This window comes from Myodes glareolus, chromosome 7, assembly GCF_982192425.1.
Source record: "Myodes glareolus chromosome 7, mMyoGla1.1, whole genome shotgun sequence".
Taxonomy (NCBI): domain Eukaryota; kingdom Metazoa; phylum Chordata; class Mammalia; order Rodentia; family Cricetidae; genus Myodes; species Myodes glareolus.
The window spans coordinates 18,401,013-18,421,390 of NC_142032.1; the positions used below are offsets into that span (position 1 = coordinate 18,401,013).

The window sequence follows — 20,378 nt, forward strand, 5'->3', positions numbered from 1 at the left end:
AAATATAGTTTGTAAATACAGTACTAAGAATAGAGTATCCCTTGACTCCAAACAAGACAAATTGAATATGTCTACATCTTTAAAAAAAAAAAAAGGTGCAATATTTCTTAGGGTCTAGCATTCTATGCATGAAGGCAGTTGTGGCCTGACCAGCTATAGTATGACCTGGAAAAACAGCCTTATATAAACGGAAGAGCACCGGTCTACTGGCCTGGCTAGGATGTCACTCTTGCATCATTCGGGTACTAGATCCATTTAGTTTGTATGACCTGCAGTTATTGTGGTAGTTTGTGTTCTGACAGAGGGCAGAACTAGCCGCTAGTTAACCACTGAAGCTGGGCGGTGGCAGCTCTCGCCTTTAATCCCAGCAATTAGGAGGTGGAGACAGAGAGTAATTAGGAAGGGTGGAGACAGGATCTTGGCGGAAGGGATGGAGAAAGGGAGAGGGGAAGGAAGCAGTTGGCGGCTGCTCCCATTCTCTGGTCTTCCAGGTTTTCACTCCGGTTTACCCCTAATTAGATTTACATTTCATGCAATGTTTTTTAATGTAATTTTTCAAATGGAAAGATTTTATATAAAATACGGATTTCTGATTTCTCTGGACAAATGAGAACTGGCAAATGTTGGGACACCTGTGTGTGACAGGAATCAGTACTTTAGTTGGTGCACACTGTCTGGTTCCTCGGAGCCACACGGCCCACTTCCCTCACACCTGTCCCCTGTCTGCTTCCTGATCACAGAGTTTGGAGGATCAGGCACAAGAGAGTAAAGGTAGATCTTATTTTATCTGAACCTGTCCTAGAAAAGAGGACCTAAAACCTGTCCCAAATATCTTATAGCACATAGCGGCAAGTCATGGGAGCCCACAACTGGATAAAAATAACCATCTTAAAACCATGTCGGGCCCTTTTTCTAATGCTAGGGCCACCACAAACTGTGCCAGGTCAGTGACAGCGTTTCTTGAATGATTCTACCCATGAGGAAAGAGTGCTTTGCCCACATAGCCTCCTTCAAGTCCTTGTCAAATATGTTTTCCAGACTAACTTAAGGCTCACACTTAGGCCCTCAGTGCGCATCCTAGAAGCATTTAGTATGAGCCCAACCATAGAGTGATCCCTTGGAGGACAAATAAAGCTGGCAAAGGCGAGGAAGAGAGTCCAGACCAGTTCATCTCAACCTTTCTGTCTCAGCATACTGACTGTGGCTCAGATGGAAGGAACAGCGGGAGTCTCTGGAGGGTGGAGGAGGTGAGGGGTTCACTGGCAAGATCTATTCTGAGGCATCGACCTAACATCCTCTGAGGTCAAGGGACCAGGTTGGTGAGTCTGACTTTACCTGAGTGGCAGGAATCGGGTTTTATATAAAATGGCTCCCAGGGTCCACTGCACCTCTCGGTCATACACCAGCTGTGCTGTCTGCAGGTTTGGATAGTCGTAGGGGAAGTGGAACCCTTCGTGCAGGACTTCGTACATCCAAGCTGACTTAAAACATTGATACCTGAGTAGTGAGAAGGAAGCTTTTAAAAATATGTTTTAAAAAATAAGAAGAAAAAGATAACTGTAACGCATTCCTTTGTAGGGACTCCTGCTTCTGTCGCAGGTCAAGCGACGAGCAACTAGCCTCTCCTTGCTTTGCCTTCTCCCCTCTAGGGACAGGCAAAGTTGAGGCTGTGGCTGTGGTTTTCTCCTGCTTTGAGTTTCAAGATTCTTGTCCTCAGAGAACATCCTGAAATAACTATGATGTATTTGTACAACACCTGTGATTTACATAAATGAAAAACCAGACTGGCAGAAGTTATGGTCATTCGGGAAGCTGGTGACAGATATGCAGGGGTTCATTGTGCTATTTCATGTTTGGTTTTGTTTTCTCTTTGTAGCCCTGGTCATCCTGGAACTCACTCTGTAGAGCAGGTTGGCCTCAAACTCAGAGATCTGCCTGCCTCTGCCTCCTGAGTTCTGGGATTAAAGGCATGCATCACCATGCCTGGCACCTTTGAATTTTTCAAAGTGAACATTTACAAATGGGAGGATCATGAGTCCTTGAAGAAAATGTTGAAGCTAGGTAAGTTACATTTTTATTCTTTCTACCTGTGCTGGTTTGAAAGAAAATGGCAGTGGCACTACTAGGTAGGGCATTGTTGGAGTGGGTGTGGTCTTGGCAGAGGAAGTGTGTCACTATGAAGTTAGGCTTTGAGGTCTCATAAATGCTCAAGCTTAGACCACTTCCTGTTGCGTGTGAGTCACGATGTAAGAACAATCAGCTCCTTCTCTAGCAGTATGTCTGCCTGCATCCTGCCTCCATTCCCGCCATGATGAGAATGGACTAAGCCCAACTGTAAGCCAGCCCAACTGTAAGCCAGCCACCAAAATTATATGTTTTCCTTTATAAGAGTTGCCATGGCACGCCTTTAATCCCAGCATTTGGGAGGCAGAGTCAGGTGGATCTCAGTGAGTTCAAGGCCAGTCTGGTCTACAGAAAGAGAGTTCCAGGATAACATAACAGCCAGAGCTGTTATGCAGAGAAACCCTGTCTCAAAAAACAAAAGCAAAACAAAACAAAAAAGAGTTGCCAAGGTAATAGTGTCTCTTCACAGCAACAGAAACCCTAAGGCACTACTTTTCAGCTAATTTTCTATAATAAAATATTTAAAATACAGAAGGCCACTCTTGACACTTGTCACTTGGAGGGAGTGTCCTTTGGTAACTACTGGTTTTCTGCTGCAGAAAGGGGCTCACTATTTGGTCCCAATTCTCCAGAAAACCAAAATCTGAAATAATCCAATTCTCCTTCAGCCTAAAATCCGATTTGTACTGTTCGATAGTTCTCCATTATAATCTGTCTCCCACGTTTTAAGGCCGTATCTGAAGTAGACAGGAAAGTTACTTACTTGAGCCGATGCTCATCTGCGTGTGGAGAAAAGAGGCCATTCTTGAATCTCTGTGCGAGCACTGGCCATGCCATGCCACAGTAGTCCTGGAATGGGCACGGAGAAAACAGTGTGACATAAACCACAAGCGAATTCTCCAACTCCCCACGGCACAGCTGCTCCATGTCCAGGTACGCGGAGCTACTATCTCACCAAGGAAGACAAGCGGCACACTGGACCACTGGACACCACGCCATGCCTCCTCTACTCTCATTGCTTCCACTTCTAATACAAAACAGCCCAAGCTGGCTCCTGAGCCTCTTAGGCGTCAGAGAGCCCGAGGGTTAGAAGTAAGAATAATATCAAGAGCCAGGGAGCTAGCTGCCGCCCAATCTGTGAAAATTCATATGGGCATGGGGAGCAGCCATCATCAGCCTGCCTGGGGGTCACACCTCTCAAAGAACTGTTTTCAGTTGGTAAGAGAATAAAGAAAAGGGTATCACAGAGTGTGCAGGATGGCACGGTGCTGAGTGGAAAACAAAGCAGGAAAAGCAAGGGTAATATGAGGAGGGTGGGAACTGTGGATAGCAAGCATATCTAGGGAAGGTGGGAAGACAACATTTGCGCTGGAATTTTAAAAAATCAAGGGAACAATCTCTTTTACCTCAGAAAACTTCCTAAGTCAACTAGCAACTTGGCTAAGCAATCATTTGAGCCCTCTGTTTTCAAAGCAACGGAATCTGAGGAATCTTCGTGACAAGAAAAGGACCCAAGTCAGGCCAGTCAGGGAGCTCTCGAGGAGGTAAGGAAGAAGGGGTCCCTAAAGCTGGAGGAGCAGCATGAAGCAGGAGCTCCTCAGTACTCCCAGGATTGCCTCTGGGGGTGCAACAGCAGAAACTGCAGATGCCAGTCTGCTGGAAGTATACCTCAAAACAACCTTAGGGAACTAGAAACAAGAAGAAAGCCCAAAAAATGTAAGAGGAGACATTCTTTCCATCTCTGTCTCTCAGAGAGATCACAATTACACAAAAATCAAAGGCATGATTTGCTGAATCTAGAATGTTCCCTAAGACTCATGCATTAGAGACTTGGGCCCCTGGGTGGCACTGTTGGGACATAGTGGGACAGTCCTTCATTAGGGGCAGCCCTTTACAGGACATTATGGGACCCCAGCTCCGGCTACACTCTTTACTCCCACTCTCATGATGTAAACTGTTTGGCTCTGCCATGTATTACCACCATGTTATGCTCAAAGCAAGGAGGCAGTTGACCGTGGACTGGAACCTATTAAACTGTAGGACAAAACAAATCTTTGTTCTTTAAGTTGAACACTGTAAGTATTTTGCTAAAGTGATCTTTTTATTTTTAATTCTTATTTATTTGCTTCTTTTTTTAGTGATTTTTTTAATTGACTAACAAAACCAGGTGTGATAACATACTCCTTTCATCCCAACATTTGAGAGACAGAAGTAGGGAGGCCAGCTTGGTTTCTGTAGCAAGTTCCAGGCTAGCCAGGGCAACATAGTGAGACTGTCTCAAAAACAATTAACAAAACCAAAAAATAAATAAACAAAATAAAATGAGAAACAACAACCAACTTAACTGACACAGACTCCAAACTGAGGCAGGGGCTACAGAGAACTGGTCAGATTTCTAGTTGTGCTGGTAACTAAAGGTGTGAGCCTGTAAGTGTGTAAGCTCTATATATGTGCAAAGTGAATTTTTACTCTTTCGCTTAAAACATTTCTACCATCACTGGGGTTCACAACACCTTATATCAACCTTATATCAGACCATTCTGGCCTCTAAAAGATTTTTTTGAGTGTATATGTGTATGTATGCAAGGGGGGTTATGTGTGCCACGAGTATGTGGGTGCCCAAGGTGACCAAAAAACATTACCAGAGCCCTGGAGCTGGATTTTTACAGCAGTTCGTTGTGAGCTACCTGATTTGGGATTTCCCTCTGTATGCTGTGAATACCATTGGTTAATAAAGAAACTGGCCTGGCCTGATAGGGTAGAACAGAACTAAGTGGGGAAACCTAAACTGAATGCTGGGAACTGAACACTGGTCCTCTGGAAGAGCAACAGTTGCTTAGCCACTTATCCATCTTTGCAGTCCTGACTCTGGCTCAAACCAAGAGAAGAAAAACAGACCTGTCCACCAAGAGCACCATGTGAGTCAGACACCTAGCAAAGGGGAAACATGTGAAACGACACGTCGGAGCCACAAACATCGGGGGAGTTGGAAAAAACGCTAACTATTTACCATTAGAACAATTTTATCCCTCGGTGAAAATACATACACTCATGGAAACCTAAACACATCCTATCAAGGGCAGTTTAACAGAGATGGTCCCTTAACCTCTGAGGTCATTTTCTTCTCTATAAAATGAGGGTTCCTGGCCCTTAGAAGGACTCAAGTGAGATCATGCACACAAAGCCCTCATGTACACTGCCTAGCACAAAGCCCAGCATCCACTAAATGGCAGCTGCCAGCATGAGTCATCTTGAGTATTAATGAGTTACCTGAGCAGCCTTGGCAAATGTTGGCCCGTGGTAGCGGCCACCGATACGCAACACATCCTCTGTACAGTAAAAGAACTCAGAGAAACCGTAGAACTCGCTGTTGTTGAAGTCAATCGGTGACTGGTAGATGCCATTCAGCGAGGCCTGGCTGGTGTTGGAGCGGGCCAGCAGGGGGCTCAGCATTGCCCTACAAGTGGTCCAGTCACCCTTTCCTCGGACATGCAGGACCTGGCTGTTCCTCTCCACCACATCTGTGAGTCCCACAGGCAGGCAGGGGTCCAGAAATGGGTTGTCAGGACTCAGGCCTGTCTTCTGGCCCAGCAGTCTGTCACAACAACAAAAGCAGAACATGAGGGGGCTGGCCCTGACCTCTTCTGAGAACTAAGCTCACTTCAAAAGCACCTTCTGATTTTCAATGACAAACGGGCAACAAGGGCTGAGTGGAGTATTTCTAGGTGGCAGCAGCACATGCATGTTTAATTGAAGTTTAGAAACCAGGGAGCAGTGTACCAGTGATGGAATTCACTCGGCCTCTCATTATCGTGTATTCCCAGCGCAGAGTCACACAGGAGCTGTGAATCTGCTGTTCTCCCTCTGCCTGCCTTCCCATAAACCTCGGAAAAGTGCAAGGGATTCCTGTTTAACACACAGCTGGGGGCTGGAGAGAGGGCTCAGTGGGTAAAGCACTCCCTGCACAAGTATGAGAATGTGAGTTTGAATCCTCGGAACCCGTGGAACAGCCAGATGAGGTGGCGTGTGACTGTAGTCCCAGTGCCTTGCAGGGAGAGAGGAGGCAGACAGAAAACTCCCTGGAAGCTAAAGGGCCAGCGAGCCTGGTGTGCACAGCAGTGGACTGTCAGGGCTGTCGGAACACAGTCCAGGAATGGATTCATGTAAGGAGAATTCTGAGTGCTTGTGAAAACACTCCAACAGTCTTGTGTCCTTAGTTTCCTAAAAACACAGATCTGTTCTTGGGATGTCCTTTTATGCTCCTCTCAGGCGCAGCAGATAGGTGTGTGATTACTTCAGACTACTCGTCATTGCTTGCTGATGGTATTCAATCAAGTGTTTAAATTATCCTTTATATGCCTCCATGGGAAAGCATGTTTTTGTCATGTGTGGCTTGTCCTCGTGACTGTATACAGCTTGAACTCATGGGACCTTTCTTAACCCTCAGAGTATAAACTGCCTGAGGCTCTGAATAAGTTGACTGGTGCCTGAGACTTTAGTCGCTTCACTGATCTACTCCGTTCTCCCAGGTTCCACTGTTGCTAGAGCGGTGACAGTGGACAAGAGACCCTGCTCTCAAACAAGGAGAAGGGGAAGACGGATCCAAGGCCCCAAGTGTCCCATGGCAAACACATGCCCACATTCACACATATCAACGTGTGCACACACATGTGCATACATGTATCTTATACACACAAAAATACACAAACACACACAACTGGGAAGAGACAAAAGAGGGAAGAACTCAGAGAGGAGAGCGTCCTGAAGAGGGAACCATGGCAGTGATACAGTGGCAACATCTGGCCTGGAGTGAGTGGTGCTGGGCCAGCCAGCCTCCTGGGATCACAAATCCCTCGGCTGCTAAATGGGAGGGGGGACAAGACTTGACTCCTTCCATGGCCACAGCTCTACTTCTCTAGCCTATACTTGCCTAGCAATCGTATTCTCGTTACTAAGAAGATTGATATGCAAATGTGTCCAAAGGTAGAAAGCACATGGTGACCACTGGTACCTGCATTAGTTGTTCATTAATTATCAGTTCCTAAACAGGCAGCTGTGAACGAGTGGACTTTGCTGGGTGAAGATGCAAGAACAATTAGAAACTGAAGGAGGATTCGGGAAAGGGTAATGCAACAGAATGTCCGGGAATAAATGGAATCTGACTATTAGCGAGAACTGTCCCGGGAGGATAGGTCTGTCTGGTAGACTGGCAGCTATGGGAGCCACCTAAACAATCCTTAAAGTTGGCTGATGTGGGATGTCCTTCTGTATATGTGATACTTTTATTGGTTGTTGAATAAAGTTGTTTTGACCAATGGTTTAGTAGAGCAAAGCCAAGTGAGAAATCTGAACAGAGATATATAGAGAGAGAGTAGGCAGAGTCAAGGAGACACCATGTAGCTGCCAAAGGTGAGAGACGCTGGAACCTTACCGGTAGGCAACACCCATGTCGTGATACATGGATTAATAGAAATGGGTTAATTGAAGATGTAAGAACTAGCTAGGAAAATGCCTAAGCTATTGGCTTAGTAATTAATATAGTTTCTGTGTGATTATTCAGGCCATAGTAGCTAGGAAACAAATGAGCAGTCTCTGTTTACAAACGTAGGCAACTTCTGAGCTTGCCTAGAAAGTACCAAGGCAATGGATGGATGCCGTCCGGCAAGAGTGATGAGAGGAGCACAGGGCAACCAACAGAGAAGGGAAGCACAGCAGTTAATGAAGCAGGAATGAACTGAATCCAACACGAAGCTTTCCGAGCCAGGGATCTCCAGTTATCACAGCACGGGGAGGAGCAATGAGTGCCCCGGTAAGTCAGCTTGTACTGACAAACAAAAACCCTCTGTGGGATGTTCATGCAGTCACCCAGAACACCTGGTCCCCAAAGCTCCATCAACTCCTAGTGATGGAGGCTTCAACAATCAAGAAGGCTGATGAGACAGCATTCAGCATTCCCTAAATCTGAGACAGCTGCTGCGGAGAAATCATTACAGGTGGGTAATGCATCTTTAGCTTAGTTTTTCTTGTGAAACCAATGGATATAATTGTTTGATGAAAAGAGCCTTTGTTTATTGTATCTACAGTACGCACAATGATAAATAACTTTAAATAATCAAAACAAACAAATAAGAATAATTCATAGCTGTTCATTATGGCCTGAAGGTATTCAAATGAGAAACCAGTGATCTCGGGGCTGAATAGTGGTTCAGCTGTTAAGAGTGCTTCCTGCTTCTGGAGAGGACCCAAGACCCTGCACCCATATGAGGCGGCTCACAGCCAACCATAACTCTAGCTCCTGGGAATCCAATGCCCTCTTCTGATGTCTACAGTTACCTGCACATATGCAAACACATGTACACATAAATAACAATAAAACAATAAAACAAACCCTTTTAAAGAATCAGTGATCTTTGCAGTTCTGGATGTCAAACTGGCTATGCAGGACTCAAACACTATTTTAAAGGCATTTTAACTTTCTGCACTTGTTAAATTTAATATGCATGAGCAAACCCAACTCTCACACGAGAGGAGATAATCCACTTCTCCTAGCTACAAACTTCTCCTGATGTCAGCTATGGCTGTGGATACAGCAAAATAACACAAAAGATGGACATTTTCGCCAGCCATACCACTAAACAACAGAGTGTACCCTTGCAAAGCAGGGGCTGAACCGGGTCCCTAGAGATGTGGCGGGAAAGGAAGAGGCAAACTTAGCCGCTGTAGCTGAATGTCACCATTTTCCCCTCACATCTGCAGTCTGGTAGAAGTGAGGATTCCGTGTCAAACGTACCTGTTTCTGTTAAGCGTTTCATTCAGCACAAGGTCTTCATAGCGCTGCCGGGCAAAGTTGCCTCCAAAGCCCAGAAAGGTGGTGACGTAAACCCTGTACACATGCTCCGTGTGCTGCACGTCACAGCCCAGGTTGAACTCAGCCAACAGGATCTTAGCTGCTTCTTCCTGTCACACAACATCGAGAGAAAAGAAAGGGGGGGGGGTTCAGTTCCTTTCTAGAAAGCAGCAGCATTGTGAATCCACCAAGCTCCATTTCTAAGACTACTCTTTAAAATGGCCTTCCAATCTCACGGCCACGCACAGTGATACGCTCCTGTAACTCCAGCACCCACACAGCCGAGGCAGGAGGACCACAAATCCAAAGACAATATGAACTCAGGGCAAGTCCCTGTGTGTGTCTGTGAGGTCATTTCCCAAGAGGTTTAACTGAAGAGAGAGGATCCATCCTGAACGTGGGCAGTACAATTTCATGGGTTGCGGTCTTGACCGAATGAAGACAGAAAGAAAGTTGGGCACCTGCAGTCTCTCTCTGCTTCCTGACTACAGATGCCATGTGACCAGCTGCCTCACTCAGGCCACGCCTCCCCCACCATGACGGACTGTTTCCCCTCAAAATGTAAGCCAAAATGACCTTTCCTCTTAAGTGGTTTTGTTGGGCATTTTGTAACAGTCACGAGAAGCAGCTGACACAGGGGAAGTGGGTTCATTATAGTTGACACCATTTCCTGGTACGGACATCTGTATTTTCCAGTTCTCTACAATGGAAGTGTACTATTTTCATAATTAGAAAAAAAAATCCTTTACCAAAGAAAGGATCGTTGTGAGATCTATTCCATGACCTTGTCTAGAGTTATTCAAAAGCTTTTCCATGTCCTCTGACAGGCTTGGGCATTGGCAAATTCAGTTTTATCTTCAAAATAAGGGAGGTTTTGCTGTTTGAGTGTTTTTGGTTTTTGTTTTTTTGTTTCAAGCAGGGTCTCACTGTGTAGCCATGGTTGGTCTAACATTCACTCTGTAGTCCAGGCTGGTCTCAAACTCACAGAGATTCACCTGCCTCTGCTTCCCAAGTACGGGGATTAAAGGGGTGCACCACCAACACCTGGCCTTGACTTTGGTTTTGAACTTTAAAGGTAGAGATTAACCTATATCTCCAAACTCTAACCCATAGCAAAGCCCTTCCTCTGGTCTAATTGCTCCTGCTCATTCTCACATCCGGTCTATCCCTACCCTGCTCTGAATCACCATCCCAATGTGTTTCTTGTGTAATCTTTTAATGTGTATGATTGCAAAATGGAAATAACTATTTGGACTGTGGGATTTTTAATTTATGAACATATTACTGCACCTAGCAACTCTACTCCTCGATTTATACCCAGGAGACCTAACAACTTATGTCTACACAAAAGTGTGTTCATGAATGTTCCCAGCGCTGCCGTCCATAATCCCTCAGTGTGGAAGCTGCTCAGCTTATGCATCCAGTGATGAATGAATGAACAAAAGGTGGACTTAGCCACCAAAACCAGCAATGAACTGGTACACACCACAACATCGATTACCTTGGGAACGTTTTTCTAAGAGTCATACTGCATGATTTCATTATATGCAAAGTCCAGAAGAGGCAGATCCCTAGATGAGAGAAAGCAATGGAGGACTGGACAATGGGAGACAACTGATTTTGGCAGTGCTGAAACGTTCTGAATTCCAAGCGATGCTGTATGGTCTTTGCTTTTTAACCAAATGCTAGCATCCATCTTTGATTTCACTATACTGCTGTGTCTGCATCTAATTTGGTGCTTGGAAGTACTTCCGCTGCTGCTTTCTAAATCTGTCCACACAAGTCATTTAAGACCTAACACTCAAAGACCACAAATGTGAATTCATTTTAGCTCACTAAGCCTTAGGACTTCAGAACTAGAAGACCAAAAAGATGCTCTGACCCCGGCTCAGGACCCCACTGTTTGTTCTGACCCCTTCTCAGTACCCCACTGTCAGCTCTGACTATGGCTCAGGACCCTACTATTCATTCTGACCCTGGCTCAGGATCACACTACTGCCTGCCCTTCCCCTGCCTTCTCTCTCCGCTGGAATCTTCGTCTTCCTAGTTCCCCAGCCTGGACCATCAGGACTTCTGCAGATCTCATAACACCATACTGGTACACTCACCTAAATATAACTAGATTTTTGCTCTAAATATTTGCTGAAATGTGTGCCCTTCCCTCCAATTCCATCTCCACTGTCTACTCTGACCTTGCAACTCCTCACTCAAGACTCTTCTCACCTACATTTCTCTTTTCTACTCACACCAAAATTATCTTAAAAAACAAACAAACAAAAAAAAAAACCAGACCAGCAGCTGGGAGGCCTTCGAGTTTGTCTGACTGTGGAACTGAGGCTCATGTGACTGCCTCGCTTTGGCTGGGTCCTTACAAGTGACAGAACTGAAAACCAAGCCCCCTCCAACAACACTCAAGACTCCTCATGATCCAATTCCATCCTCTCTCCCCAGAACCTCCCCTGAAGCTCCTAGGGTGGACAGATCACTGAGCACTCCTTAGACATTCCAGTCTGCTGCCTTCTCTGTTCCTCTGCACACTGTGACAGTGGGGGACAGTCTCTGCTCAGCTTTACTCTGATCCTGTGCCCAGGTAAGCAGCTCACCTTCCACGAAGGCAGCATGGTTCCGGCTCAAGCTTTCACAAGTAGGGCTGACCTGCTGGTCCCTGTCTCCTCCCAGCTGTTGAGGCAAGGGGGCCTCAACCACGGGCAATGCTAAACATCACAGTATACCCAGCCACACACAACTATTCAGCCCCAAACAACAGCACCAAGGGTGAGAAACCATCATTTAGATCAGTGCTTCTCAACCTTCCTAATGCTGCGACCCTTTAATATAGTCCTTCATACTGTGGTGACCCCCCAACCATAAAATTATTTTCATTGCTATTTCATAAGTAATTTTGCTGTTATGAATTGTAACATAAACACCTGATATGCAGGGTATTTGATATTTGGCCCCTAGGAAAGGGTTGTTCAAACCCCCAAAGGGGTTGCAACGTACAGGTTGAGAACTACCATTTAGATCATATTATAGGACTGCTGTCATCTGCCTGACACTTCTGACTCACTGACTTCTGGAGGCAATGGAACTAGCATGTTCTATTTCTTGTGCACACTGCATGTTTAAAAAGGGCTGCTTCTCTTTTCTCTCGCTAATGAATCATCTCCCTAAAAATACATTCTTGGCTGGAGATGAACCCACTGGTACAGCACTTGCCTAGCACATGCAGGGCCCTGAGATTACTCCACAGTGCCACAACAAGGAAACCAAAAGCTAGCATCAAAATGCATCCTTTAGGGGCCAGGACTCAGTAAAGTACCACGAATAGAATGAGGGCTTGAGTTTGAGCCCTATCGCTCACACAAAAAAGTAGATATGTACTGTCAGTCTTAGGTCTCACACTCACTCCGCATACACAGGCGCCCACACCACACACACACATACACAGTGGCAGCACACGCCTGTAATCCCAGTCTTGGGGAAGAGTGGAAGAAGGACCCCTGGAGCCTGCTGACTCAGTCTCACAGGCAAGCAATGTAGGATGTCCTTCCATTTGCTGTCAATATGTGTTTCTTTCACTGATTGATGAAGAAAGTTGTTTCGGCCAATGGCCAGCCAGAATAGAGCCACGCAGGAAATCCAAAGATATGGAGAGAAAGAAGGCAGAGTCAGGGAGATGCCATGTAGTCACCAAAGAAGTAACATGCCAGGACATCACTGGCATATGGCAATACACAGATTAGTAGAAATGGATTAATTAAATTGTGAGAGCTAGTCAGTAATATGCCTAAGTCTTTGGCTTTTGTTTTTGTTTTCTTTCCTGAGACAGGATTTCTCTGTAGCTTTGGAGCCTATCCTGGAACTAGCTCTTGTAGACCAGATTGGCCTCGAACTCATAGAGATCCATATGCCTCTGCCTCCTGAGTACTGGGATAAAAGGCGTATGTATGAACGGTATCCAAGACTGACCTGTGTATTTACTCTTCAGGAAACCCCCGAAGATACATAGTATTAATTATCACTGCTAAAATGTAGCAAGCACTTATCATAAGTGGGCCACTTGCTAAGCACTTGACATTCTGATATCCTGGCAGCTTTGTAAGAGAGATACTATTATACCTTGTGGACACTCAGGACCAGGGAGGTAACCTGCTCAAGATAATGCAAGCTAGTGCCAGGGTGGTGGCAGGCACAGGTCTTTAATGAGGCAAAGGCAGGCAGATCCCTGTGAGTTCAAGGCCAGCCAGGGTCACACAGTGAGACCCACATCTTCATGGGAAAAAAGGAAAAGAAGATAACAGAAGCTAGCAACTGTCTGACCGGATCCAGGACTCTGGCTCCCAGCGTACAGCTTTAAACACTGATCTCCCTACACTGGCACTGGGATTTCTAACTGAACTTCCACACAAGGCAAAATACCTGTTTGGGAGGAAGGACAGAGGTTGAGGTAGGGACTTCATAGGCAATTTGGAGAGAAGCTCCTCCCATGTCCAGTATCCCCACTGTCCTCCTGCGTCCTGCTGCTGAGTCCAGGGAAGTGTCAGCATCTGACTCTGAAACCAGTGACAGGATTCAAATAATCAAACACAAAAACCAAGTCCAAAGGAAAACACACCCCAACCCCTCCCCCCAACACCGCTACCCCACCTACACCCCTGCCCTCTGCAAAAATAAAAAGAAAAAAGAAAAAAAAAGAAAAGAAGAAATTTGCCAGGCCAGCAAGATGGCTTATCTAATAAAAGCAACTAAAATAAATTCATCTATTAAGTGTACATTATACAGAGAATAATTCTTTCAAATGACTTAAATGTAATACTTCAACTATATATCCACAGGGATAGGAGAGAACCAACTCTAGCGTGTTGTCCTCCACATCTGCACCATGGCGTGTGCGTGCCCACCCTCATACACACGCAATAAATAATGTTCAAACAATAACAACAGTGGAGGACTTTTGAAAAAAATGTGTTCTTTGGAACAAGCGTAGACACAAAAAAGAGCAAACTATTCGAAGGGTTGAGACTGGGTGAGGGGTTTGCCCACGTTCATTTTGTTACTTCTTCTCTAACAGACATTTGAAGCTTCCCATAAAGACTACAAGGAAGAACAGCTCCCAGCAAGCACAGACACACTACTGAGAGCCTGGAGAGAAGCTGCAGCCCTGAAGAACATCACACGGCGGAACGGACTTACCATCTTCATGGTCAAATCGTCCCAGAACAAAGTTGATTCCAATCCATGCGTAAACTCCTAAGGGAGAAATGGAAAGGCCTCTCTATAATTCTCTACTGCTGGACCATATCCACCCCCCACTTCAAGGGCACCCTTTTTCTCCTTTCTTGGGAAAATAAAAAGAACCATAATATTCTACTCCATACTCTTTAAAATTTGTTTTTATTTAATGTGCATTGCTGTTTTGTCTGCATGTATGTCTGTGTGAGAGTGTCAGATCTCCTGGAACCAGAGTTACAGACAGTTGTGAGCTGCCATGTGGGTGCTGAGAACTGAACCCAGGTCCTCTGGAAGACTAGCCGGTGCTCTTAGCTGCTGAGCCACCTCTCCAGTCCCCGTTCACTCCATGCTCCTGGTGCATGAACCTTAAATCTTCTCTCTCTCTCTCTCTCTCTCTCTCTCTCTCTCTCTCTCTCTCTCTCTCTCTCTCCCTCTCTCCCCTCCTCTCTTCATCTAGCACACTGCTTCCCACTCCCATCTCAAATAGTGCTGGGCTCATGCATGTTAGCTACCTGTATCCCCATCACATCTTTTCTCGTGTGATTTTCATTCTTTCTGCAATCATTTGTAACTTCTAATAATTCTATGAAGACTAGGACCTAATTGTAAAAACAAAACAAAACAAGACAAAAAAACCTCTTCAAATAAAATGTTTAAAACTGTATCAAGAGTCAGGCATGGTGCCATACATCTCTAACCCCAGCACTCAGGAGGCAGAGGCAGGTGGATTTCTATAAATTCGAGGCTAGCCTGATCTACACTGCTTGTTCTAGGCCAACCCAGGCTTCACAGTGAGACCCTGCTGAGAGATGGGAGGGGGTCTGGGTGAAGCTTACTGGGAGGATGCCTGTTCAGCATGACCAAGGACTTGGGGGAGAAGAGTGAGTCTTGCAACTGTGACTTCTGAGAAAAGTGGGGGGAATGCGCCCACCCAGCGTCCCCACATGAAGCAAGTATAACTCCGAGAGGGACGCACACAGGGAATGCGCCCAGCCAGCGTCCCCACCAGATGCAAGTGTAAGTCTGGGTGGGATGCACACAGCAGTTTTGTAAGAACTCTGAAAGTGAAGCGAACAGTGGACACACAGAGAGACAAGAATTGAAAAATGTTCCCAAACTGGACCAAGTCTCTCATTTTTTTCCCTTGGCTTCAACTCAAAAACAGTTGGGGTGAAGAAGAATCAGGTGTGAACAGAGGGAACTTTCTGACTCCTTTCCAGCTCAGAGTGGGAAAACAGACTCCAAAGGTTCAGAGGCAGCAGGGGGAAGTTCAGGGGGGACTGATTTGCTGTTGCTTGTTTGTCTGGTTGTTGTTGGTGGTGGTGTGTGTGTCTATGTGTGTGCCTGTGTGTGTGCACCTCTGTGTGTGTCCTGTGCCTCTGTGTGTGTGCCTGTGCCTGTATGTGTGTGTGCATGCCTGTGTGGGTGTGCATGCCTGTGTGTGTGTGCCTCTGTATGTGTGCCTGTGTGTGTATATGTGTGTGCACACGTGCACATGTGCAAGCTAAGTGTACACGGCGACCAGACATGACACTAGATGTCTTCCTCAGTCTCCCTCCACCTTATGTTTTGAAGACAGGGTCTCTCAGCAATTCAACCAGGCTGGTTAGTCAGCAAGCTCCATGGATTCTTGTCTCTGCCGCTCCAGCTCTGGGATTACAGGTGTGTGTCACCACACCTGGTTTTTTATGTGAGTGCTGAAGGCTGTAACTCAGGTCATCACGCTTGTGTGGTGAGTACTTTACCAAATGAGCCATCTTTCCAGCCCCATGATCACCTCTGGTCAAAAAAAAAAAAAAAAAAAAAAAAAAGGGTGGGGGATAGGCTGAATCTCTGAGTTTGAGGTTAACTTGGTCTACAGAGTGAGTTCTAAGACAGTCAGGGTTACACAGAGAAACCCTGACTCAAAAAAGAAAAAAAGAAAAAAAAAGGAAGGGAGAGAGAGAAAGGAAGAAAAGAAAAGAAATTGAAATGGCTGGCCATGTTGGTGCTTGCCTGTAATCCCTGCAGTAGGAAGCAGGGGCAGGAGGATTGCTCTAAGTTTTAAGCCAGCCAGCAAGTTCTTGACAAGCAAGGGTTACACAGTGAGACCTTGCCTCAAACCCAGGAAAGAAGCGGTAACAACTGATCATTCTGGGCACCCTGGGCCACATGAGAATATCAATGCAGTGGTGTATTGTGGGAAGTCACACCACATAGCAATTACAATAAAAGAAAAGCCCAAAAGAGAAGAAAAGTAACTCAGCCTAATCATTCCTTGAACTAAGGTCTCCTCACACCTTAATGGAATAACTTGCTTTCACGTTTAAATTAGGAAAACTACACATAACTCCTAGAACTGTATGTTTGCAAAAGTGTAATTAACTAATCAAAGACCCATTTGGAAACATCATTAAATACTAAGTATGGTGCTAAGTTAAAACCAGATATAAATGTGAGACTTCCAGAAGCAGTCATCTGAACCGGATGACTAGTGGAGGAGCTACCAGTAGACTGGACAGTTGAGCCAAGACCATTCCGGAGAGCAAAGTGGAAGGCGGTGCACACAGCAATCCCAAGCACCTGCTAGGGAAGCTGAACCCTGAGCATCTCCAAGGCAACCCGGCGCTACCCAGCCAGCCCAGTACCTTCCTGCTTCCCAGAGATCACTTCAGCCTGAGACTGTGAAAAGAGGAAGTCAAACTCCAATGGCAAATCTTTCACTAAATCAGCCAAGATAGCCAACTGTTGCCTGCAGAAAAAGAACAAAAAAAATCCCAAAGTTAATTATTAACCATCTTTTCACCTGGCACCAAAGCGGCCCAGTAAGTTGTGGCAGAAGGAGGGCTTGAGCTCGGGGCCAAGGGCTAGCCTGGGAAACATGGTGAGCCCCCATCTCTGAAAGAAAACAAATAAAAACCTCTTATCACAAACTGCCCTCCCATGTAGTCTTGTCATGATGCCTCCCCATCTACCCCATCCACTTGCCTAGCGCTTATCCATTTTGGTTCCTAATTTGACTTCAGAGGCTCAAACTGCAACGAAAGAACAGCCTCGTACACGAAGACAGTATTTAGGGGTCAGTATCAACTCAGGAGCTCCGAGACCAAGATCTCAGCACAAAGGAGATTGATCTGCCCCAGAGGGACAAAGGGCAGGCAATAGAGACAAAGATGGGAGATAGAGGCCAAGGGAGAAGAGGAAGGAAACAAGGGAGAGGGAAAAGGTGCAGCTGTCCCAGAAGCGAGACAAAGAACTGCCTTTGAGGAGAGAGCAGGCAGCATTAGGGTGAAGTGCTTCATCGTTACTGGGCGTGTTTCATAATTACATGAGCTAAAGGGGGCCTTTGATTGCTGGACTTCAATACTTCCATAGTTGGACCTTGGTCTCAGGAGGAGGAAAGGCCAAATAAAGGAATAGACCTTGGGGGCCAGTTTTAGAAATGAATCTAATGGTTTTTATAAGGCAGGGGGGATGGAGGAGAGGGGCGATGCCTGCCAGAGCCATGTTCCATGCTCAGGCTGGCTAGCGTCCCTTCACCTTAAATCATGCAGTAACTGGGTGTTACATGAGGAGCACATGGCTTTATGGCTCTGGGCGAGCATGAGGAAGTCACAGGAAATTACAGCCCAGATTCCCAAGCTATCAGACACTCTTGGCTACACTGTTTCTAACTCGGAGAGGAAGATGTCAATTACAGACACAAACTCACCCTCGGGTCTTACACAATACAGCCTGCCTCACATGACCTCACAACTCGGCAGTGATCGCCACAGCTCTTATATAATCTATTATATGAGCTAACAATTAACTTTTCCATGTTTCAAGGGTTGACTTTTTTTCTTTATAAAAATCTTATCATTTGAAAACCCCAGAGGCGGTTCAGAATACAAAGTTCATTAGAATTTCCACTTCAATGGTGATATTTGATACTTAGTATCTATGTGGGTATTTTTCCTCTGAAGTTTTAAATGTTTTTCCTAGGATTATTAGATGAAGTAAAAATAAATAAAGCAAAGTATAATAAAATGAATCCAAGGCAAACGTTAGTTAAAAATGAGATCAATGGTCATTTTATGTTTGCAATGTTCCCATGATTTGTGTGTGTGTGTGTGTGTGTGTGTGTGTGTGTATACATGTAAATATGTGGAGGCCAGAAGTTGACATTGGGTGTCTTCCTCAACTAATCTCTACCCTTTTTTAAAAAAAAAAAAGTTAGATTTAATCATTTTATTTTATGTGTATTTTGCCTATATGTGTGTATGTGTACCACATGCACGCTTGATGCCCATGGAGGTCAGAAGATGACATCAGATTCTCTGAGACTGGAATTACAGATGTCTGTGAACCACTTTGTGGATGCTAGGAACTGAACCCAGGTATTCTACAAGAGCAACAACTGCTTTTGATCACTGAACCACCTCTCCAGCCCTCCATCTTATTCTTTTCCACACAGGGTTTCTTCAGTGAACCTGGAACTTCCTGGTTTGGTTAGACTGGCTGGCCAGCAGCCCCAGGGACCCTCCTGTTCCTGCAGCCCCAGCACTGGGATTACAGGCACGCTCCACTACACCTGGCTGGGGATCCAAACTCAGGCCCTCATGCCTGGGAAACAAGTACTTTCTCAGCTGAGGCCTCTCCCCAGCACGTCTTGGGTTTCTAAAGTTATTCATTATAGGAATATTCTACCAGGTCAGATAACTGTCAACATGACTCAGTGAAAACTATTGCTGCCACTTAAAAGGGCAGAATTATACTTGAAGAACTAATTTTCCAATACAATCTCAGGTACAGCGTTTTTAAATGCTGTTACACATCATAACGTTCTACAGAGTTCACAGGGGTAAGGAGGGGCTATCCATCTCTCCGGACTGGACAGGCTTCTGAGTGGCTCTGAATTAGGAGTACTTGCCGTGTAACTCCTGCAGAGGACCTGAGTTCAGATCCCAGCACCCACATCAAGCGTCACAATCACCCGTGGCCCCAGCTCCTTCTGGTCCCTCAGGAACTTGCACTCGTGTGCACGTGGATACCCACACAGACACACATAATTAAAAATAATAAAAAGAAAATCTTACGAGTTTTCAAAAGAAATAAAATGAAAAAACAAAAACAAACAAACAAAAAACTCATATACTGTACTGGGATGAAACTTTCGTTCTCAACATTGTTCTTTTCTTTAAACTCAATGGCGAAACTTTGAGAGCTCCTCAACAGAGCCGGGTTACATAGAAGTCTCCTGCACCGCTCCACTCCCTCCTTCCAAAGTTTCATATCTGAAATTTCTTACAGTTAAAACAAACAAACAAACCAACAAATTTGCCAACATGACTTCCCAAACACGAGTTGAACAACAGAAACACCAATGGACATGCCAAAGGGAACAGGGGAAAGTTCACGAGGCCTCAAACCTAATCAAAGAACCACAGGCAGCTAATGAAAACTGGCAGCAGGGGAGGTGGTCTTCCCCAGGTCAGCCCTGAAAACATACATACAGGTAACATTATACAGACTGAGCAGGTTATTTTTAGGAACATATATGTATATGGATATATGTATACAATAACAATTAACGAGAAAAGAGGCCAAGAATTTTAAGGAGAGTGGGGAGGTATAGTATATGGAAGGGTTTGGAGGGAGGAAAGGGAAGAAGAAAAAATGCTGTAATTATATTATAACCTCAAAATTTTAAAAAAAAATTAAATGAAATAAGATCCTGTAAATACCTTTATATAATTTTATAGGTATTTCCATTATAAAATAAAGAGGAAGTAGAAAAAAATCTGCTTGATTGTTGGCAAGAAATACAACCTAGTGCATATTCAAATGCAGTCCATATGACTCATGGGCACTAGTGGCAGATACCAATGAAACAGGAAGGCATTAATCACACAACGCAGGTTCTTGCAGCAACAGGCAGATGTGTATCAGCAACTGCCTTAGAGGCAGTCATGATTTCATTGAGCCCAGAGTGGACATATGCATTACTGAAAGGTAATCAGAAAAGTAGGAAGCGAAATGGAAGATGCTGGACACAGCAGAGCCTACCATTCCGAGATTCCACACTCATACTTGTGTGACAGAGGCAATGCGGGGCAATGCCAGGAGATGAATTGTCTATTTTGCCTTAGACACACATATGGTGGCTAAACCATCACCCACGTTCTTCTGCCCAGCCCTGCTGGCTGGCTCT

The 20,378-nt window shown here is 45.2% G+C and overlaps 1 protein-coding gene across 1 annotated transcript in view; it reads right to left on the reverse strand.

Annotated features, from left to right (window-relative positions):
- Positions 1 to 20,378, reverse strand: part of Entpd7 (ectonucleoside triphosphate diphosphohydrolase 7) — a 44,368-nt gene that overhangs the window by 5,650 nt on the left and 18,340 nt on the right. Inside the window, exons 6-12 of the mRNA XM_048452931.3 lie at positions 16,834 to 16,937; positions 14,168 to 14,224; positions 13,394 to 13,527; positions 8,915 to 9,081; positions 5,395 to 5,719; positions 2,888 to 2,973; positions 1,336 to 1,497 (exon numbers count right to left, since the gene is read on the reverse strand). Coding sequence (XP_048308888.2) covers positions 1,336 to 1,497; positions 2,888 to 2,973; positions 5,395 to 5,719; positions 8,915 to 9,081; positions 13,394 to 13,527; positions 14,168 to 14,224; positions 16,834 to 16,937 — 1,035 coding nt within the window. The remainder of the gene's footprint in view (positions 1 to 1,335; positions 1,498 to 2,887; positions 2,974 to 5,394; positions 5,720 to 8,914; positions 9,082 to 13,393; positions 13,528 to 14,167; positions 14,225 to 16,833; positions 16,938 to 20,378) is intronic.